This window comes from Miniopterus schreibersii (genome assembly GCF_964146895.1).
Source record: "Miniopterus schreibersii genome assembly, chromosome: 12".
In the NCBI taxonomy this organism is placed as follows: domain Eukaryota; kingdom Metazoa; phylum Chordata; class Mammalia; order Chiroptera; family Miniopteridae; genus Miniopterus; species Miniopterus schreibersii.
The window spans coordinates 21,825,491-21,847,377 of NC_138112.1; the positions used below are offsets into that span (position 1 = coordinate 21,825,491).

General features: G+C 48.7%; 1 protein-coding gene across 1 annotated transcript; it reads left to right on the plus strand.

Moving 5' to 3' along the window:
* The first annotated feature begins 433 nt into the window (after window positions 1-433).
* On the plus strand, window positions 434-20,393 carry VSTM5 (V-set and transmembrane domain containing 5). The gene is made up of 4 exons (XM_081155066.1): window positions 434-621; window positions 17,519-17,845; window positions 17,958-18,098; window positions 18,222-20,393. Exons 1-4 carry the CDS (start codon window positions 531-533, stop codon window positions 18,263-18,265), a joined length of 603 nt encoding a protein of 200 aa, XP_081011192.1. The 5' UTR covers window positions 434-530; the 3' UTR covers window positions 18,266-20,393.
* Window positions 20,394-21,887: the final 1,494 nt, after the last annotated feature.

Below are 21,887 nucleotides of genomic sequence, written 5' to 3' on the forward strand. Positions count from 1 at the left end.
GGATGAGGGATGATGGCTGGGTGGATGAGTTATCATCACTGTCCAATGGCTCCACCCAGAGCAGCCAGCCAGTGGCTCCCTCGGGCCCCTCATCTCACTCCTCTCCCCTCAGGCTGCCATTCACTTTCCTAAAAGCTTTCTCCTTTCCCGTGGAGCCATTAGATGGTCCCTCTTGGTCTCAGGCAACAGCTAATACCTTCCAAAGTCCCTCCTGGCACCCAGCATCCAGCTGAATCTTGAATCGATACCAGTCATCTGGGTGTGAACGGAAGGAGGCCGCTCCTTGTTTGCCATTACTTACCTCTAAGTGTGTGCGCTCCCACTGCTTCGCCTCCCTCGCGCTCCCTCTCTCTCTCTCTCTCCCTCTCTCTCTCTCTCTCTCTCTCCCCCCTCCTCCCTCTTTCCTGCTCCCTGGGAACTGGTTCTACCGGAGTCCAACCAGTTAGCTCCTCCGCAGCGGGCCCCAGGGACCGGCCGGAGCCGCGGCGAGGGCGGCGCGGAGGCGGCGGGCGCGCGCGGCGGGCTCGCCCATGAGGCCTCCATGGAGCCGCAGGAGGAAGCGGCGCGGCGCCTCCCTGGGACTCCTCGTCGTCTGCCTGGCCGCAGCCTGCAGTCTGCAGAGTAAGCTCGGGGCGGGCTGGGGGGGCGGGAGGAGCCCGGGGTCGGCTGCCGGCCGCCGCCCCCCTCGGCAGCCCTCGGGCGGGCAGGGAGCGCGCCGCTTCCCGGGGCTGGGCGCGGCCGCGGGGACCCCGGCGGAGCGGAGGCTCCGGGGCCGCTGCCGAGTGCGCGCCGCCCCGCCCCGCCCCGCCCCGCCGGGAGCTATCGGAGCCGGAAGCCGCCCGGGAGATAACAGGCTCCGGGGGGTGGCACCTCCTCTGCAATATTTTTCGTTTCCCTTTTCCTGGAATAACCGGACTGCACCCGAGTGTATAAGACCTCGGGGCGCACGGGCCCCGCCCCCTACCTCCCGGTCTGACCAGTCAAAGGAACGCAGGGCAGACTCTCTCGCAGAGGGGCTCTGGGGGCTTGGGGTGGGTGGTGTTGGGGCCTGCATGCAGGGTGGCCCTCTGAGAGGAGGGTCTGCGCAGGAAACCCCTTGCTTGATGAGTCTGAATGCAGCGCACAGCCCCACAAACCCCTAGACACAAACAACAGATTATCACGCAGTCTTACCTTCCGGTTTAATCATTCTCACTGTTACCATTTCCATTTTACAGATTAGTCAACTGAGGTTTAAAAAGCGACCAGCGCAGGGTCACTGGAGGTGGGAAGGCCTGTAGTCAGAGCCAGCACTTGTAAGCCCGCATGCATTCACCATCCCTCATCCCCTGGGCCATCCTAAGAAATAAGTGCTACTGTTATCCATTGCACAAGTGAGGAAACTGAGGCACAGAGAGGTTGTTGTTCCTTGCACAAAGTCACCAGCTAGCCAGGTAGAGCTAGGATTCAAACCTGGGCAAGTCTAGCACTTTTGACCATAATGCTTCTCTGGCTCTTGCCCAGCTTTGGAGGCTGCAAATCTCAGACACCCAGAGAGGCTGGCATAAGGCCTGTGCATCTAGCTGTCAGCGGGGCAAAAAATAGCTGCTGTGAGTCCATGGGGTGGGACAGTGTGTTTGGAGTTACAGCCACCTTTTCCATTGTTTTTCAACCCTCCAGCACATATTTCCAACCACCATTCTCAGGCAACATCTGTACAGATATCCCTGACTTTCAAGGGCCTGCCATTCACCGCAGTGTAGAATTCATTTATTTATTCACTCACTCATTCAGGGCACCGCCTGCCTGCAGGTACTGGAGATAGCATGGTTCACAGTCTTGTCCTCAGACAAGTAATCAGTGGTGCCAGCTTGGGGTGGCAAGCCCTGAGAGACTCAAAACCAGGTTAGGGAAACCAGGGAAAGCCCCACAAAGGGAGCCACACCTCCCCAGACCTGACAGATGAACAGGAGCAACCAGAGGGATGGGACAGAGAGAGTACAGGGTGTCCTAGACAAAGAGGAAGCACGTGCAAAACCTGGAGGACAGGTAAAAGTTTTGCAGTCTTCCACTCAGTATCTGACTTCTGCACAGCTGTGAGCTCCAAGAAGGCAGGCACTCTTCCAGCTCTGGGTCCCTAGCACTTATCCAGTGCTGGCCAGGCTCTACTCCATAAAAGACAGCGAATGGATGTGCACCTGCCTGAATGAGGCCTGTGCTTCAGGGCCAGCCTTGATGATGCAGAGTGGGCTCCCTCTCACCAGCTCCCTCCGTTTTCTGCCTTTTCAGCCTCTGTCAAAAGTTGCCACCCAGAAAGTCTGAGGTTCATCACTTACACTGAAGTTCTGTTAAAGCACATGCCACAAACATGAACTCACAAACAGCCTGCATTTGAAGCCTTTTCTCTGTAAATGGGACTATTATGGACCGAATGTTTGTGTCTCCCTGAAATTCATGTGTTGAAGCCCTAACCCCAGGATGTGATGGTATTTGGAGGTGGGTCCTTTGGTAGGTAATTAAGTTTAGATGAGGTCATGGGGGTTGGACCTCCATGATAGGATTAGTGTCCTTCTAAAAAGAGGAAGATGACAGAGTTTGCCCCTTTACCATGTGATGATACAGCAGGAAGGTGGCTGTCTGCAAGCCAGGAAGAGAGCCCTCACTAAGAACTGAGTCTGTTGGCACTGAATCTTAGACTTTCCAGCCTTCAGATCTCTGAGAAGTAAATGTCTATAGTTTAAGCCCCCCAGTCTTTGGTATTTTGTTATAGCAGCCTGAGCTGACTAAGACTGATTTAAAGACCCCCTCAGAAAGCAGGGAGGCCTCCTGTAGCAGGCCAAGGTGAGTGCCTTTCTAGGAGCCTTGTTCATTTCCTTTCTCAGCTCTCAGCGTGGTAAGTTAGACATCAGGGCTGTGAGTATCTAGTGCTGCCTCTCATTTGGAAGCAGGTAATCAGAGACCAAAGGGAAGTTTAGTTAATGGCCTGGGACCTTGTCAGCTTGCTTCCTGTGTTTCAACCCCAGCTTCTGAGAAGCAGCCTGCTCCCTGACACACACACACACACACACACACACACACACACAAATACACACAAGTGTCCTTTAACACCCCCACTTCACCAGGAAGAGCTGGTCCCACTGAGTCACTCCCAGCTCAGTGCCCAAGAGGGCAGAGAAACAGAATGGGGACTCATTCTGGGTCTGGGGAGGAACTGGACAGACCAGGAGCTGCCGGCTCTGAATGGAGCTGTGGGTTCTGGACTTAGCTGAGGGTAGGATGTGTGGGAAGGGGAGAGCCAGTGTAGGAGGAATTCCCTTGAGGCCCCTGGGGGGATGCCCAGATACATTGCTCCAGGAAAAGGCCCCAGTAGTCACTGGTGCTGCCACTCATGTGACACATGTTTACTGAGCACCTACTGTGCACCAGGCTCTTTACTTGCCCCGGATGAAACATAGACACATGAAATGTGTTCTCTCTCTGCACTGGACTTGTAGATTTATAGACATATAAATGTACCCACCAAAAAAAGTGGGTTTGGGGATATGTTTTTACATAGCCCCAAATTAAGCTGTACTTGTTCTTCAGCAACTCAGTTTTTATACCAGTTGTTTCTAGCTTTATCCACATTGTTAAACAGAGACCTTGCACTTCCCTCTCAACCTCCATACCTTTGTCATCATATACATGTTCTATTTTTTACTTAGCCAGCCTCCTCCTGATAGACATTTAAGCTTTAAGTTTTTAGCCCTCACTCAGGGGAGAGCAGGCTCCCTAATCCAGGGTGACGAGTATAGTGCTGTGCACATCGTATAGAGGATGTAGAAGGCCAGGGCCACCTCCAGGCTGACGTGCACCTCCTGCACACACACCTCCTCCCCCCAAAAAATGACTGGAAGATTAAATTGAAGTTATTGAGGGAGTGGTGGCATCAACCAGAGAGTCACCCAAATTTCATCATTCCTGATCTCCATGGGAGTCCTGATATACTCCCTGCTTGTCTGGGAAGGAGCTGCAATCAGGAGACCTTCCTTTCTCCATTATCCCCAAAACCTAAGGACACCTATACATTTCATCTGCTGTAAGACTTAAAAAAACTTTTTTAAATATGTCTAAAGTCAGGATGCATGTTACAAGTCAAGAGCTTTGCTGTAATCTCTGTCAGCCTGGACTGACGCCGAGTCCTTCCCAGGAGGGTGTGTGCAGCTTCTGTCTGTCACCAGGAGGCAGTCTACCTGGGGAGCAGGAAAGGCCCCATGGAGAAGGTGAGGCCGAGTCTTGAAGGACGAATAAGGGGATACAGCAGGATAGGGTGGAGAAGCAAGTTCTAGGCATACTGCAAGTGCTCAAAAACCGGGTGCACTGCTCATCTTGGGGCCTGGCCAAGTCTGGACGTGTTAAGCAAAAGAATGGGAAGTGGGGTGCCACCTCAGCAGGCACGTCCTGGGATTTAGGGTACCCCAGGGACACTGCACCTCGTTGTCTGGTGCTCTCAGGCCCTGGTCTGCCTATGCATGGCTTCTCCCTGGAAATGGGCTTGGGCTAGAAACTGATTTACTTCTCCAGCAGTTTAAAGTTGGAAAATGATTTTCTCCCATAACTGGTTTGCTGGGCTGGGAAGACACCAGTCAGCCCTGTGGACAAAGTAATTGACACACTGAACCTTAGAGAGGGCACAGGACGTTCCTTGCTCACGTGGGCTCCAGGAAGCACATTGGTCTTTCCCCTGGAGGTGCACCCCAGAGGGGCAGCTCAGGTGTGTGCTGTGCTGACCCCAGAGGAGCTCAGCTACTCTGGGCCTTCCTGGGGAACCCTCAGCTGGCAGAAGGGGAAGGGCCTGGGACCGGGCCCAGTCCCAGTGCTGGTAGTAAGCCTTGTATTTGAGGACACCTTCCTTCTCTGAGCACACAGGACAAGGAGGGTGGGCTGGCTTAGTGCTATCAGCCAAGGCTGCACATTAGGTCCGCCGGGGGAGTTGTAAGACCTACAGATGCCCACATCCCACCCAAGACAGTTAAATCGCTGTCTCCCAGACTCTTTTGTTTCTCATTTAAGCTCGTTAGGTGATTCGCATGTGGCATAGGCAGAGAGCTCCTGCATTGGGCCATTTCCATGTCCCTCTATTAGGTTTCTATGGAAACAGCTTGTCAGGAAGTGAGCACATTTCTCTCCGTTCTGTTCTCCGGACACCACCACTGTGTGTAGTAGAGTCTCACCCGTGTCTTATTTGTAGCTTTACCCTGACAAATCTATAGATACTTTCCCACCAGGCTTAGGGCAGGAGACAAGGCTGCTTTGCTTCGAAATTCGGTTTGGTTCAGTAAATAGTTCCTGAGCACCTGCTGTGTGAGGGACATCAAGCCAGGAGCCAGAGACACTCAACATGGTCCTGCAATGGGCTCACATGGCACAGAGGGGAGGTCCAATTCTAACCAGTGATTTGAGGTTAGATGCCCTGGGAGCACTGAGAAAGGCATTTAGCTCAGTTCAGAGTTGGGAAGAGCCTTCTTGAAGAAGAAACCTTGACGGCAAAGTAGGAGGTAGCCTGGTGAGCAGGGAAAGAAAGTTCTGAGCGGCAGGAAATTGTGAGAACACAGCATGGCCATCTTCTCTCCCTTTGGGCCAGTAGCGAGGTGACAGTTCTCTAGTAATACCAGGTCTTTCAACTCTTGCCAGTTTATTCATATTCAATCCGATAAGTCCTCTAACAGTTAAAGGAATGGGGCTTGGGAAGGTCTTGGATCATAGGTGGAAGGTGTGGGAATGGTTTCTCTGATAGACCTTATACTAGTGCCAAAGAATCAGTGGGGGGATGTGGGTCCCTCTGCACCAGGCCCTGGCCAGGGGCCCAACACGAGGCTTCTTGGACTGCTTGTCCTTGTGGGGTGGGGCCACATCCTTTGGAGGCCCATGCCCAGAGGCGGAATACCAAACCTGCTCTTCCTCCCACCGTCAACCAGACCTTCCACATACTTGGGGATGGGACTCCGGGGATCTTGCAGCAGAACTTGTTTATGTCAGGTAGACTGACAATTCAATGTCTGACAGCTCAGTTTGGATGAGCCATCTGTCATGTCACACACTGCTTGCTTGCCTGCTCCTTCTAGCGGGGAGGTGGGCAGTCACTCATCTAACAGGAGTGCAAGGCAGGCTGTGAACTGTGCTGTGGGAGCCTGGTGGGCCTGACAGAGGAGGTGACGCTGACGATGGGCCTTGAAGAGTGAGCACAGACCTGAGAATGAGGAGGCAGTGATCTGAGCTGAGGCAGAGGGGATAAAGGTCCAGTGAGAGTGTCCATAGTGAGGTACAACTGGAATTGGGAGATTGCAAGGAGTCTTGGGAGGTGGAGATGGAAAGTTGAGACTAGATTATTGAGGTCTTTCAGAGCCGAGGGAGACACAGCCAGGTGTGTAGTTTGGGAAGATCACTAATCATAGCCTCCAGCCAACTAAAAAGAAAAGCCAGTATCTACTGAGTTTTGATAATTGCCCATGACAAGCACAGGCAGACCTCGTTTTAGTGTGCTTTGCTTTATCGTGCTTCACAGGTGTTGTGTTTTTTACAAATTGAAGGCAAGACCCTCCAGCAAAAAGAGTATGACTTGCTTTATTTTAATAGTAACTTTATTGCTGTGGTCTGGAGCCTAACCCACAGTATCTCCGAGGTATGCCTGTTCAAGGCAATAATCTCTGTGACTATTTATTGAGCACCTACTTTGTGCCAGGCACTGTAACAGCTGCCTTCTGTTCATCTTCACAGTAATCCTGCAAATAGGTGCTGAGTCCCCATTTTATAGAGGAAACTATAGCTCAGAGAGGTTGAGGGACTAGCCTAAAGGTATTTATATAGCACGTGTTTATGGAAAGCCCACAGTGCCTGACACTTTGCTAGGCCCTGGTGATTCAGTGGTGAAAGCTGACCAACCCCTTTGTTCACAGCTAATGGTTGATCTAGGAGCATGAACCATTAAGAGAAATTACAACTGACTGGATAAGTGTGTTGATAGAGAGGAACAGGGAGCTATGGGAACACAGAACTGGGCCCCTAACCTGGTGCTGATTGACTGGGGAAGGCTTCCTGGAAGAAGTAATATTTTAACTAAGACCTAGAGGATGAAAATGAATTGACCCTAGAGTCTCCTTCTTTGAAGGCGGAATTTTGTACTCTTACCATGGTACCCAGTCATGTGTGTGCCTGAATTATCTTTTGGTCACTCTACACCCCTCTTCCAAGTGACTTCAGGCATCCTGTGAGTCCTCCCAGAAGAACTGTTGGGAGGTCATGCTCCCTCATTTCTTCCTCTGTCTTCCTTTCCACACACATTTCTGCAGAGGCTCCCGCCTTCCAGTTTCCCAGGAGGGCCACTGGCTCAGGCCTGACCGTAAGTCCTGCAGCCCAGCTCTGTAGCGGGCAAACCCAGCAGCTCCCCACCCCACAATGTTGTGTGGGGCCGGACAGCTGCCTTGCCCTGTGTGGCTTCCTTGGCATCTAAATAGAAGCACAGCACAGACTCGACCATAGCCTGTGGCCATTCAGAAGAGTTCAGCTTTCCAGCAAGGGTGGCTCTTGTGTAAGGTAAAAAGATTCCAGAAGGAATCCCGCAGGGAAGAATTTCAGGCTGCCCAGGCTCTTACCACACTTCCATAAGGGAATCACAGATTTTAAATGCTCATTCCAGTCCTCTACCTACTAAGGGATTTGAGCTGGAAGAACCAGCCTTCTTCACCCAACCCTCTAGCTCCCAGCCTCAGACCTACGGCTTCAACCCCTGCTACAGTTCCAGCTGCTGCTTGCACACCCCTGAGAATGGAAGTTCACTACCTCAGTAAGCAGCTCAGTGTGTCTTCAAAGAATTCTCCCTAATAATTGATATTTACAGAGTGATCACCAAGTGTTAGAAATTGATGGGCTTCTTATATGTATTGTCTCACTTAAATTATTTTTCCAGCCCTGGCTCAATTGGTTGGGGTGTCATCCTGTACACCAAAATGTTGTGGGTTCGATTCCCTGTCTGGGCACATACCTAGGTTGTGGGTTCCATCCCCAGTCAGGGGGTCAGGGTACCTACAGGAGGCAACTGATCGATGTGTCTCTCTCACATTGATATCTCTCTTCTCTCTCTCTTTCTCTCAAATCAATAAAAACATATCCTGGGTGGGAATTTAAAAAAACCAAACACACAGCAACTTTATTCTGCCACCCATGACCCTAAACTGTAATCAGCTGGCTGGGAAAGAATTATCTTGTTTTAATTAATCTTTTTAAACATATGCATAGCTCACATTTATTTTGTTTACTATTAGGAGAGTATGGGGGTCTTTATTTAGAAGTTTGGTGGTGTTTTTGTGACCAGAAATATGCTGTAAGAATTTAATTCTTGTTTATATCAATTAGCCTATGATAAAATTGGTTTCCTTATACATCATTTCAGTTAAAGTCACGGTTTCCAAGAGCCTATCACTGACATTAAGTAAGGACTTACCATACTTATTCATAGATTCAGTAACTGAGACCGAAAGAAACGACTTATCGCAGGTCACACAGCTGTTACTGGCAGACCTAGATTCTGGGCACAAGTCTGTCTGACTGCAGAGTCCATGAATGCATCCGTTGTGTACACACTGCCTCAATTTTGTTCACTGTTATCCTTTCCATCTGTACCCAGTGGTCCTCATTCTGGCAATGACTAGGTGTCCCCAGTCTTCCCTTCTCCAGGATGAGAAGTTCTGCAGCGGAGGCTGGTCCCCGGGCAGGGAGAAGTGGTGTTAGCAATGTTGGAGAAGGAGAGGGGGGCCGGCCTGCAGGGATGCTGGGGGCATCCTCAGTGCCCCGTTTGCTGGAAATCCTCGCAGTATCGTTACTGCTGAAGTTTGAAAAGTGTGGTCCTGGGCCCAGCAGCAGCATTACCTAGAAGCTTGTTAGAAATGCAGACTCTGGGGCCTCCTCAGACCTGCTGAATTAGAAACTGAGGCTGAGGCCCAGCGATTGTGTTTGAACAAGGGCTCCAGGTGATTCTGATGCGGCTAAATGTTGAAAAATGCTGTCTCGTAGCATTGGAGAGAATGGAGGGGGCAAATGGAATTACTTAGCTCACCTGTTCCTTGGTTCCAAAGGCTCCCTCTACAGCCGCTCTGAGAAAAGATTGACCTGAGCTGATTGGGCACCAGATTAACTACTAATGGACGTCCACGTGGAGCAGGTGACGCTGAGTCGGTGCCCTGCAAATGTTAGTCCCCTTTGCTTCCATTCCCAAACGCTCATTGAACGGAATGAGACTGGATTCAAATCCCAGCGTCGGGATTTGAATCAGGGCTTCTTCTGGGTGAGAAGTCAGGGAAGGGAGCGTCTCTGCCCCCTGGGATTGTTCCTGACTGCCAGGCTGTCTCACCCACATGTTTTTTGGTTTGTGTTTTTATCGAATCATTGATAGAAAGCCATGACGATCCCTAATTACAAATGAGAAAATGGTGGGCCAGAGAGGTAACAGGATTTGTGCAATCACCCCACTAGGGCATGTGCAGCCAGAACAGAACCTGGGTCTTTCGGTTCCACAGAGTGCGCATGGGTGGCCCTCCAAGGCCTTCCCCGGACTGCATCTTGCCCTCGTCTGCCACAGGCAGGTAGGCGTGCCTTCTTGGCATCTGGGGAGAAGGACAGAGCTGACCTCTCAGGAAGCCTGCTGAGTGTCCACTTTACCGTCAGAGAAGGAGCTGGGAAGAACACCAGGTGAGTGCGGTGCCCCAGAAGCCACAAGGTGTTTCAAGCAGGTGAGGTTGGTGAGCAGTGTCCCAGGAGGAGAAGGTCACCTACTGAGAATGAGAAGGAACTTGTAGGTCCAAAGGGATGGGAGGGATCTTGTCTTAGTAATTATGGGGAAAAGAAGAATAAATTTACATGGTAAACATAGTAAGATTGACAGTATGGAGGGCCCTCTTGGATTTGGTGACCTTGAAGGTGCACTGGAAGCAGTGGGCTTTGGTGTCTGGAGAGTGTCTGCCATGGGACATGCTTCTGCAGCGTTGACTGCTCAGGTCTGGGCAGAGAGGAAGTAGAGAGTGGTCAACCCAGGGCTAGGATTTTGTCAGGCAAATTTGGTGAAAAGACAGAGGTCAATGGAGATGAAAGAATTGGAAAGACTACTCAAGACATGATGGACTTGGAACCAAGACTGGACAGGGAGGGCAGGGAGAACAGTGAGGACTGGGAAAAGCAGAAGGAATCATCGGGTAGAAGGACAGAGGAGGCCAGTGGCGGAGGTTGAGCAGGAAACGGAGGAGAGAAGGTTGTAGCCAGAGCAGGCTGCTTGACTGGAGGCCCAGGTAAATGGAGGGACAGCGTTCTTGTAGAAGAGGGTGCTGGATGTGGCGCAGAGCGCTCCTATTGCAAAAGGGTGGAGGAGTGAAAGTCTAGACCAGTGCTATCCAATAGTAATATAGTGCCAGCCACACATGCAAGCCACGTATTGTAATTTTAAATTTTCTAGTGGCCACATTAATGTCACCTTTCTTTTTACTTTTTAATTTTAATAATATATTTTGTTTAACCCAATATATCCAAAATATTACCATTTCAGCATGTAATCAGTGTGAAGATTATTAATGAGCTATTTTACGTTCTCACATACTAAGTACTAAGCCTTCCAAATCCAATGTATATTTTACACTTAGAGCACATCTCAGCCAATTTCACCTGCTCAACAGCTATGTGTGCCTAGCAGCTACTGTATTGGAAAGCCCACGTCTAGACTCTTCTTATTTCATCTCTCTCCCAAGTCTTTACCAGCACAAAGCAGTGTGTGCTTTCAGGAAACATAAAATAATTATAAAACTTCACCTTTATACTCAAAGTGCCTTATCTTACTGGAGGCAGCTGCGGAGCAGTGAAGAGAGCTTGAGTTCCAGTCTCAGCTCCGACTTTCTCTTTGGCAAGGACTTGGGCACTTACGTTATGCCTTTCAGTTCAGTTGCCTCACTTGCCCTATGCATCTGTTCGTTGGGCTGTTCCCTAGTTGTGTCCTTTATAATAAACTGGTAATAGTTTTTTCAGTGATCAAATAAGCAAGTACCTGTGAAGCAAAAGGCGTAAGTTCTTAACCCAAGTCTCCTGCCTGCTTCACAGGTCAAAATAATGTTTAAGTACTTTGTCAATTGTGTAAATGTGAATTACTAAAATTTTCAAACATGAAGAATCCGGGGTGCAGATCCAATGTTTGCAGGCATTTATTTTTAAGATCACACCGTTTCTACTTTTTATGTCATTCACAAACTTCCTAAAGTATTCCCACTGTTCAAAATGGTCTAGAGAAAATGTAAGGCTTTCCTCCACCCCCAGCACCCAGTCTCCTCCCCAAAGACAAGCACAGCTCCTGGTTTTAGTGTGTCCTTGCAGGGGTGCTCTGTGTATTTCTATGGACAAGTGTGTGTGTATTAATTACTCATATGGAAACATTCTCTGCACACCTTTCTGCCGTGTGCTCTTTCCTTATTTTTATATGATTATCTAATACCAATGCATATAGACCTACCTTATTTTTTAATGTCTCTGTAGTATACCAAAGTATGAACGTCACCACATCGATAATTCAAAGTATGAATATTGCTAATTTATTAACTGGTTATGACATAATAAGAAATAGATGGTCTCCTAAAATCCTAGTAATTTCCTGAGTGAGAGGAACATCTTTGGTTTTACTATTTGGTCCAAGTGCCCAGTTCCTGACACAAAGTTTTTAAAACCCTTGGAATCACCAGCTCGATAAGAGTGTGTTTTTGTTTGTTAATGAGGAAACTCTTGGAAGATGAGGGCTGTTTGGCAGAGGAACTGACCGTGTGATTAGAGTGTTGGAACTTTCAGCCACACACCCCTGACCTCCAGGGTGCTTGCTGAAGGCAGAGGGCCTGGGAACTGAGTTAATCACCAATCACCAATGATTTCATTCAACGATGCCTGTGTAATGGAACCTCCCACTCCCACCACATCAAGGTCGTGGGAGAGAGATGCACCCAGAGAGTGCATGGAGGTGCCACACCCCTTCTTACATACCTTGCCCTATGTGTCTCTTCCCTTGGGCTGTTCCTGAATTGTATTCTTTATAGCAAACTGGTAATAGTAAGTAAAGTGGTTTCCTGAGTTCTGTGAGCTGTTTTAGCAAATTAAACCTAAGGAGGGGGTCGTGGGAACCCCTGATGTGTAGCCAGTTGGTCAGAAGTTTGAGAGGCCAGGACTTGTGATTGGCATCTAAAATGGCCTGCATTCTGCTGAGACAGAGCCCTTACCCTGTGGGGTCTGTGCTGACTCCAGGTAGCTAGTGTCAAAGAGTTTTCCTTTACCAGTGAACACACAGGTTGTCTCCAGCCTTTTGCTACTACAACTGACTATATCTTGCTTCAGTGACAGTACTTACACTGTGTCTCTGCATCTATGTGCCCTTATTGCTAGTATGATAAGTTCCTAAAAGTGGAATTCTGGGTCAAGAGGTATGTGCTATTTAAATAATTCTCTGGATTTCATCATATTGCCTCCAAGCAGGTTACACCCATTTACAATCCCCACAGTAATGTTTGAGTATAACTTCTGCACAGTCCTGACCACACAATGTTATCAAAACTCATCATCTTTACTAGTCTGATAGCAGCCAAGTCATTCAGCTTCCCTGGCCTGGTTTCACTGGGCTGTGATAATTGTGTATGAATCTAGGACCTAACGGGTATTACCAATGGAAATGGTGGCTGTTGCTGTTTTGGAGTGATTTTTCTGATTGGGGTACAAATACAGGAACCTGATGAGAAGAGCAACCTGCCAGCCTCTCTCTCAACCTACCTCTGTCTGTCTTGTTTGGGTTTGGCCAACATCTGCGTGACTTTCCAAGGCCATTAAACAGCAAGATCGTGGGGGAGCTCCCTCGGAGAGGAGCTGAGCTTTGGTCTCTGAGTATTGACTTTTGTCATTGATTTTGGGAAATAGATCCTTCTTAAATAATACATTTTTGAAAGCAGCAAAGCACTACCTCTGTAATTTATTTGTAAGGAAAGGAGTCAGGAACCATTCTGAGTACAAGTTCTCACTTACAGTCATTGATAGGTTCTTGGAAACAGACTTTAAGGAAAACAATGTTATGATGAAACCAGTTTTACCCTAGGCTAATTGATATAAGTAAGAGTTGGGGTCCTGCAGCATACTTCTGACAAAAACACCCCAACACTTCTAAATACTGAGAAGCAAGGCCAACTTCTAAACTAAACTTTTCTTTAAACTTTGCCCATCAGATTACATGTTCTAATCAGGAGAACTTAAAAAGATTTAAAAAAATATATCTATTTTTTTATTAATTCAGTGAGTACCTGTGAAAAGTTTAAAATTACACACATGTATCACTTGTAAAATAAAATTCTGTTGCCATCCAATCTCTAAGGAGCAATTCCTGTTAACGGTTTAGCATATATTACTCCAATACTTTTCTGCATAGTAGTACATATTTACACAAATGTAAGTAAGATCATATTACTCTGTTTTATAAATTTATTTTTTAATTTAGTAACATATCATAGACATCTTTCCTCGTTCTTACAAAGCTCCTCCTGTCCACAGCTGCCTGGCATCCATTGTATAAGTAGAATCTGACTCATTGAACCGGCCTCCTTGAGTAGAGCTCTTGAGCCAGGTTTGAATGTTGGTCTGGTCACTGAGTTTCTCTGGACTTGTTCTGGGGTGATTTTAGCATGAGGTGCAGCGGTGGTTGCTCAACAGTCAGCTTGCCTTTAAACTCTTGGAACTGTTACTTTTCCGCCTTTGCTGTGGATCATTTATTTCTATATGTGGTAGATTGACAGGAGGAGAAACATCTTGTCCCTGAAACCTAGTTAAATACCTGGTTACTTTGTTTGATTAGGAGGAGATTTTTCTGGTCAAGAGGAAATACAGAAACCTAAGCTAACTAGTTGGTCAGTTTACAGCTGTATGTGTTAAGCGAAAAATAAAAGGCCAAAGTGAGAGGCAACAAGCATTTATGTGAGATAAAATGAAAAAAAGAATAGCTATGTGAATATTGTTTTAAGAAAAAAGAAAAAAAAGAATAGCTACTTGGGAAGCACTGATTTAGGCAGAAATCCAAATAGTGTTCTGATTAGGAGACAAAGGCAAGGGGTGAGAGAAAGGGAAGGGGAACAATTGTATCAATAGAAGGAAGGCATTTCTACTGGTGCAGATAAGCTGACAGTGATGTTAAGTCTGAAGAATGTTTTCCATTTTCTGTCCGGTGGTTGTCGTTTCCGTGGAGTAGTCATAGTGTCTGCTTTTTTGTGATCTTTGCAAACAGCTCTTTGGGGGCACAGTGTTGCTTTAGGCCCAATCCAAAGGTTATTTTGCCCTGTTTTAATTTCCCAGAGGTTTGAGGCTCCAGTTCCTCGGCATGGTAGCTCAGGCTCCATTTTAAAGTGGATGCATTTATATTCTTTCTTTTTTTAAAAATCAACATCTGAGAAGTGGGCTTTTGTTACTTTTATTTGCTCTTCAGTTTTGCTGTTTCTTGGGTCAAATGAAGGTCCCTAAGGCTGGTAAAGGGCCTGCGGTCTCCCTGGATCAACATGGTTAACGTAGGATGTATGTGAAATACACGTCAGTGATGATGCAGATTGTCACCTAGTCTAAATATGGTTCTCCAGATCCCACAGTAATCACTCTTCCAACTGCTCATATTTGAGGTCAAAGAAATCAGAAAATATGGTAGATAAATGATAGCCACCAAGCCGAGTGGGAAAAACACCGGTTTTGCCCCAGACAGAACTGCCTTCAAATCCCACCTTTGCCATTTCCTAGCTATGTGGGCATGTTGCTGACTCACATGTAAAAAATAAAAGAGCTAAGGATTGTAAAGCACATAATAAGTATATAATATAGTAACAAATATGTGTTTGTTCGCTGTTGGATGTGCTTCATTTTTAAAATTTATTTATCTGAGCCCGGCCGGGCGTGGCTCAGCGGTTGAGCGTCGACCTGGGATCCAGGCGATCGGGGTTCGATTCCCGGTCAGGGCACATGCCCGGGTTACGGGTTTGATCAGTGACTCTCTCATCATTGGTGTTTCTGTCTCTCTCTCTCCCTCTTCTTTCCTCTCTCTGAAATCAATAAAGATATATTAAAAAAATAAAAAATAAAATAAAATTTATTTATTTGAGAGAGAGAGAAAGAGAGATTGATTGATTGATTGATTGATTGATTGATTTTGTTGGTCCACTTGTCTATGCATTCATTGGTTGATTCTTATATGTGCCCAGACTGGGGATCGAACCTCTAACCTGGCTAAAGGGACGACACTCTAACCAACTGAGAGAGCTACCTGGCTAGGGCCAGATGGGCCTAATTTTTTAAACCACTGAAGCAGCAACAGTTCTGTCTGGAATGGCTCATCCTCTCTCTTGCTTCTATAAATATTTGGTCATTCACTTCCTCATTCACTCAGCAAACATCTATTGATCAATAACTATGTCAGGCATTGTGCTGGGTCCAGGGGGCAGAGAGATGAAGAAAACACGTAATTCCTGCCCTCCACGGGCTGTCCTGGAGCTTGACCTCTCTTTTCTTCCTGAGAAAGACAGACAGAAAGCAAATGTGGCAAACTGTTAATCACTGGTGAATCTAGGAGAAGTTATATAGATATGAATTGTACTTGTCTTTCAACCTTTCTGTAAGTTTAACGTTTTTAAAAATACAGAGTTGGGGAGAAAATACCTTTCTGTTACTTGGCAACTGTAACACTTGAGGCCACTGCTCCCATTTGTCAGCATGGAAATTTTAGATGATCCCCATCAGCTTGGCCAGGCCTTAGGAGAGCAGCACAAATGGGATGTGCTGGGGATGGGAGAAGACAAAGAGAAAGGCCTGGAACAGCAACAGGTGTGGTTACCTGAAGCCACACAGCAGGGGCCCCTGGGCAAGGGAGCATCCAGAGAGTGAGAGGGCTAAACAGGAGGTTGAGGTGGAAACCAAGGGACGGGCTCTGGGCTTGAATCCTGCCCTGGTCACTATCTGGTCTCCAGCCAGCCCTGGCCACTCCTCTCAGTGTGGGGGCATTTGTCACGTTCTCTGCCGTCCACCTCCAACCACTGACCTTTGATTTGAGCAGAGAAGTTAAATATGTGAGCTTTGGAGTCAGCAGCCCTTGTGTGAATCTCAGCCTTGCAGGGCGAACTTGGTCAAACTAGTCCTGTGGAGCCTGAGGATTCTTAGAGGTAAATTCTTGATGGAATCTCATTAGGTTGTGTGACGCTAACGAGAGGATTTGTGTAAAGCAGTTAGCATAGGGCCTGTGCCTGGCACCTACTTACTATGGTATAACAACATACATGTAACCTTAGTCAGTGGCACTGCTATCAATCGACCCATTTCATGCAGAAATCGCTGCCTGACTGCTCTTCCTGTTTCCATTCTGGTCCCCTCACTCCCAGAATGTTTTCCACAGCAAACATTCTTAAGCTTCATGGAGAATGTCACCCTCCTGCTTAATTCTCCTATGGCCTCCGATCGCCCTTGAGTAAAAAACTTCATGCCTGACCTTGACCTCATGACCTGGGTCCTGCCCAGCTCTCCAACCTTGTCTCCTAAGCTCTGCCCATGGCTCACTGGATTCTAGCACACTGGCCTTCTGTCTGTCCCTCAAACACAACAATGTTGGCTCTCACCTCATGGTCATTGTAGTTGTTCCTTCTGCCTGAAATGCGCTTCCCCCGTGTCTTCATCTGGCTGCCTCTTCTTCCTCCCTGTCTTTAGGTCTCATTTCAAACGTCCTTTGCTTGGCGAGAACTTCTGTGACCATTCTATCTAGTGGTGTGTGTGCCATCCCCACTGGTCACCAGTGCCCTGTTTTATAATCTTTAAAGCACTTGTCATTACTAAGACAATCTTGTTGGTTCAGTTAGCCCTTACAGAACAAAGCCCCAGGGAAGAGTAAATAATAACTATGTCTTATTTACCATGTGTCAGCTCAGGCTTCCAGAACAAAATACCACATATTTGGGGGTGGGGCTTAAGCAACAGAAATTTATTTTCTCACAGCTCTGGAGGCTGGAAAGTCCAAGATCAAGGTGCTGGCAGGGTTTGGTTTCTGATGAGGGCTCTTGGCTTACAGGCAGCCGCCTTCCTGCTGTTTTCACGTGGTCTTTCCCCCATATGTGCCCCTAAGGGGAGAGAGCACGAGCTCTCTGGTTCTCCTCATATAAAGACCTATAAAGACCTAATCCTATTGCATCAGGGCTATGCCCTTATGACCTAATTTAACTTTAATTACTTCCTTTGAGGACCCAACTCCAAATACAACCATACTGGGGGTGAATGTTTCAATATAGAAATTGGTGATTGGGGGGGGGGGCGGCGTGGTATGAACATTCAGTCCATAACATTCACCATTGTAGCATTACCAGAGCCTAGGAGAGAGCCTGGTGTGTAATAGGCACTCACTAAATATTTGCTAAATAAATCAGTGAATCTAGAAGTTCACGCCACTGTAAGTCCGTATAAGTTGCCCCACATCTAGCACTCCATCCTACAGGTCAGGGCGTGTCCCTGCACATTCCCCAGTCCGCCATCAATGCCACGGTGGAACAGGACATCCTGCTATCAGTGGAATATTCCTGCCATGGCGTCCCCACCATCGAATGGAAGTATACATCCAACTGGGGGGTGCAGAAGATCGTGGAGTGGAAGCCAGGGACTCAGGCCAACATCTCCCAAAGCCACAAGGACAGAGTCTGCACCTTTGACAATGGCTCCATCCAGCTCTTCAGTGTGGGCATCAGGGATTCCGGCTACTATGTCATCACAGTGACCGAGCACCTGGGGTCCAGTCAGTTTGGCACCATCGTGCTACATGTGTCAGGTAAGAGAGTTCCAGGGACCCTGGTGCCCCTCTGACTGCAGTTGGGGGGAGGGCGGCGATGTCGTGACATTAAAAGAGACTTCGGTTTCTTTTCCCTGTCCCCCACCCCTAGAGATCCTCTATGAAGACCTCCACTTCGTTGCTGTCTTCCTTGCTTTTCTCGCTGCTGTGGCCTCCGTGTTAATTAGCCTCATGTGGGTTTGTAATAAGTGTGCATATAAATTCCAGAGGAAGAGAAGACACAAGCTCAGAGGTAATTCTCCGGGCCTTGTGCTAATCAGATCATGCTTTCATGGTCGGAGGTGGCCCACGTTAGCTTGTTCTCAACCGCCTTATGGCTGATTTGCAACTGATTGACTTGTCTTTTGCTTTGCAGAGAGCACAACTGAGGAGATTGAGCTACAAAATGTTGAGTGTTAGCCAAGGCTGAGCCCAATTACATTCCTACCTCAAGAGGAAAACATTGTTTTCCAGTGAAAGGAGCAAACGTACCAGTCCACCCTAAGAGCTTCCTGTCATCCTGCCGCAGCCTCCCATTCCCGATGGGACTGCCGGATGTGGACAGAGTGGACGGCATGGAGCTGAGGACTCTGGACTGGACACAGTCAGGTCTCGTAGGCGCTCAGGGGTCAAGGAGAAGAGTGCTTTGTGTGGCGGTGCCGTCAGAGCCACGCTAACCCGTGTGCAGTGGCGTAGGGCAGGCACTGGCTGCTCGCTCACCGCGCTCTGCTCGGGCCCAGGCCTGGCCACCGGAGGCGTCCCCGTGTCAGAGCCGGAGTGCTCGAGACCGGGTGTGCAGCCGGCGCTGGAACAGGTGTCTGTGCTCTTGTCTGCTCTGCTCGCGCCCTCCAGCCCGCTGCTCGGGGACCTGTTGTGCGGAAACGGGAGGCTTTGAGACAACCTGCTGCCTCAGACAGCGGTAGGATGAGACTGAAGGGTGCTGCTGTGCTTTGGGGAGTTGCTCAGAGCAGGGCAAGGACCCCCATGGCCTGGAACTTTAGGGGAAAGAGCTTACTTTGTTCTCGAGGGACCAGCATTGGAAAGAAGAAAGAGGGAGAACGTTACCTTTCTCTTCCTGTCTCAGTACAACATTAACTGAATTTTCTCTCCTGGGGCCCCAACTTAGGCGGGTGCGAGGAGCACAGTTCTTCGCTGTGGGCAGCCCCTGGCATCCAGAGGGCCTCCCGACACGCTGTGTGAAAGCTGGGCCCCGCATACAGGTGGCACAACTGGCAGCTCAGCCTTCGAACCTGCCCCCGTGAGTCACCAACGCTTCATGCCTCAAGTCAGGCCCTCACTGTCTCCCAACTGGGCAAAGGAGCACTTGGCACTCACCTACCTCGCCGTCAGGTTATCAAGTGGAGCCCACAGCATACACCAAGCTCTCCAAGTGACTTAAGAAAAAACATGAGGATCCTTCAGCGATCTGAAAGCAGTCGGCGCTGTCCTGAGTACCGGAAGTTGATAAAACGCCCGGGGTAGTGGGCCCTAGTGAAGTTGGGAGCTGGGTCACAGCGGGCTTGGCCCTTGCTCCGTCCGGTGTTGGTTAGCATGTTTACAAGGAACTTTCTCTAGTCCAGCTTCCACTGGGCAAGCTCTAAGGCAGGCCTGCATTTATTTTCCCTTATCTGTCCTCTCTCCAGTGTTCTTAGCTGCTGACCGAAGGTACCGCCCCGATGCTTGATGGAGGCTGAGGTTATGAGCTGTGTCCCCAGCCCTCAGCTGCAAACTGACCCATGCAAAGGAGGAGAGCAAGAACGTCCCCCTCTCTCCTCCTCACGTCCCCAACATCCACGCCTTTCCTACTCCCCGTGTGGAAGCATAAAACGTTGTATGCCGTCTTTCCGTGCGTAAGGAATCCAGCGTCGCAGGAAGAGGCCTTTGGGGTGTTCAGACAGGAGCTATCAGTGATCTAGAGCAGGGCTCCGGAGGCACTGCCTGACCCAAAAGGCAAGGGAGTAACTGGCCTGCACTGATTTGTAGCTCTAGCTCCTGACAGGAGTCCCCACTCGGGCCACCTCCCGGACACACGTGTGAACATGCACCCCTGTGCCCTTTCCCCGGGCAGGAGAGGGGCCTAGGACCACCTGCCCGGGCCTTTCTGCTTTCACACCCCAAGCCCCTCAGCCGGAAACCGGTTTGGATCTCGCAGCTGCTGGAGCCTGTGCCCACTTTTACCTCCTGCTCTCGGGACTCTACCTCTCAGCCTGCCAGAGTCAGGGGTGAAGACGTAACGGAAGGGGAAACGGAGGAGACCCAGTGAGAGGCCTCCATGGGCAAACCCAGGTGTGCTTTACATTGCACCCCAAATATGTCATGCAAGGTTTACCCTCAGCTTTCCGTTTCTTTACTTTGCACTTTTAAAGCTCGCCTCCGTCCTGAACATTCCTGTGGAAAGGTTTTGATTCTGGAGCCTGAGGTTTTTTTTCTGTTTTCAAAAAAGGAAAATATAGAGGTTAGCCACTGTACCTGTTAAGCTATAAGTTATTATGTTTCAAACTGTGAAAATTGTTTTAAGGAATGAAATAAAACCTGACAATAAAGCTCCGGTCCTTTGTGTGTGAGCCTGCTGCTGCGGAGCTGGAGAACTCCGAGGCCCTGGGGCCAGGGTCCCATCAGCTGTGGGCACAAGCAAAACCCTCAGCCAAGCTCCTGGGCTGGCACATCTCAAAAATCACAATAGAATGGGTAGCATTGGTTCTAACGATAAATGTGCTTTAGCAATTCAAACAACACTCTTATCATCACCATCATTCTCCCCTCTGTGGTAACCAGAAGACAGATTTGAAGTTTTTGCTTCCAGAATATTAATTGTAACTCAATAGAGTCCTTTCTGCTTCTGGAAAGGACTGAAATGGATGTTCAACAGGCTTTATTAAGCAGTTCATGTAGTAACTAGAAGGGTGCTCAGAAGGGTTGTACAAAATGGGAGGTTTTTACAGGCAAAAAGGGAGTGGGGCAAGAAAGTGAAGAGTGGGTTGTTTCGGGCAAGGCTCCCTTTCCTAGGGGAGGGCAGGGGTTTTATCAGGCAAATTGCCCCACTGGTGATGACCAGGAAATTCCAGACTGATTATTCAAAAGTCCGCTCCCAGGAGAGGCCGAAATTGCAGTTAGGTTAGGTATGAAGTCTTGGTGGGCTTAGGAAAAGTGACCCCATTTGGGGTCTGTTCTGTCTTTTTAATAGTATACAGTTGATTCTTGAATAACATGGGTTTAAAATCTGCGTGTAAGTTCAAACTCGTGATGTTCAAGGGTCCACTATATTTTCGATCCGCAGTTGGGAATCCACGTGTGTGGAGGGCTGACTAGTTATACTCGAATTTTCCACCGAGGGGCAGGTCGGCACCCCTAAGCCCTGCGCTGCTCGGGGGTCAACTGTATTGTTATTTCTCACTTCGTGGTGTCCTGGGTGTGCAAGGAGAGCGGAAACAGGAAAGCTCTGTCCTTTGAAGCCCACGTGAGACGGTTACTCCCCGACAGTACATCACACTCGCTCTGACTTGAAATCATGCCACACAGAGGTGCGGGGCAAGGCGGCGAGAGAGAAGTTTTCAGGGTGCCTTGGTCAGTGCGGGAACGCAGAGCCAAGCCCCAAGTACGGGTGCAACTCAGAAGGGTTGGGTAACTGCAACCTTGGTGACCCCAGAAGTGGCAGAACAGGACGCTAGGACATGTGACCAGACCAAGGAATCACTTATGATGGGGTGAAACCCTGGGGCTGTGACTCAAATGCAGTCCCTCTCCTTGACAGCGCTTTGGTAACCCTCTTTTTGTCATTAGCTTTTATGTATCCAGCATAGTTTTCTTCTGCCCAGTTTCCAGGGAAACATCAGACACATCTCTAGTTTATTGAAAACAGAGCAAATCCCTGTGGTTATTGTTAGCGTGTTTAGCCACAACTCAACTTCTACTAAGGCCTGGCCTGAGCTGCCAGGGTGTGCACCTCTCTGCACACCCAAGCCCGTCCCCGCTGTCAGCTTCTCCAGTCCCTGAAAACAAGGTTGCTGAGTTCACCATTTCCACTGCCTTTTAAAAAGTAGGT

Coding starts and splice junctions, on each gene's coding strand:
- VSTM5 (XM_081155066.1), top strand. CDS start 531: ATGAGGCCTCCATGGAGCCGCAGGAGGAAGCGGCGCGGCGCCTCCCTG. Junction 17,846..17,957: donor CATCGTGCTACATGTGTCAG/GTAAGAGAGTTC, acceptor CCCCACCCCTAG/AGATCCTCTATGAAGACCTC. Junction 18,099..18,221: donor GAGAAGACACAAGCTCAGAG/GTAATTCTCCGG, acceptor TTTGCTTTGCAG/AGAGCACAACTGAGGAGATT.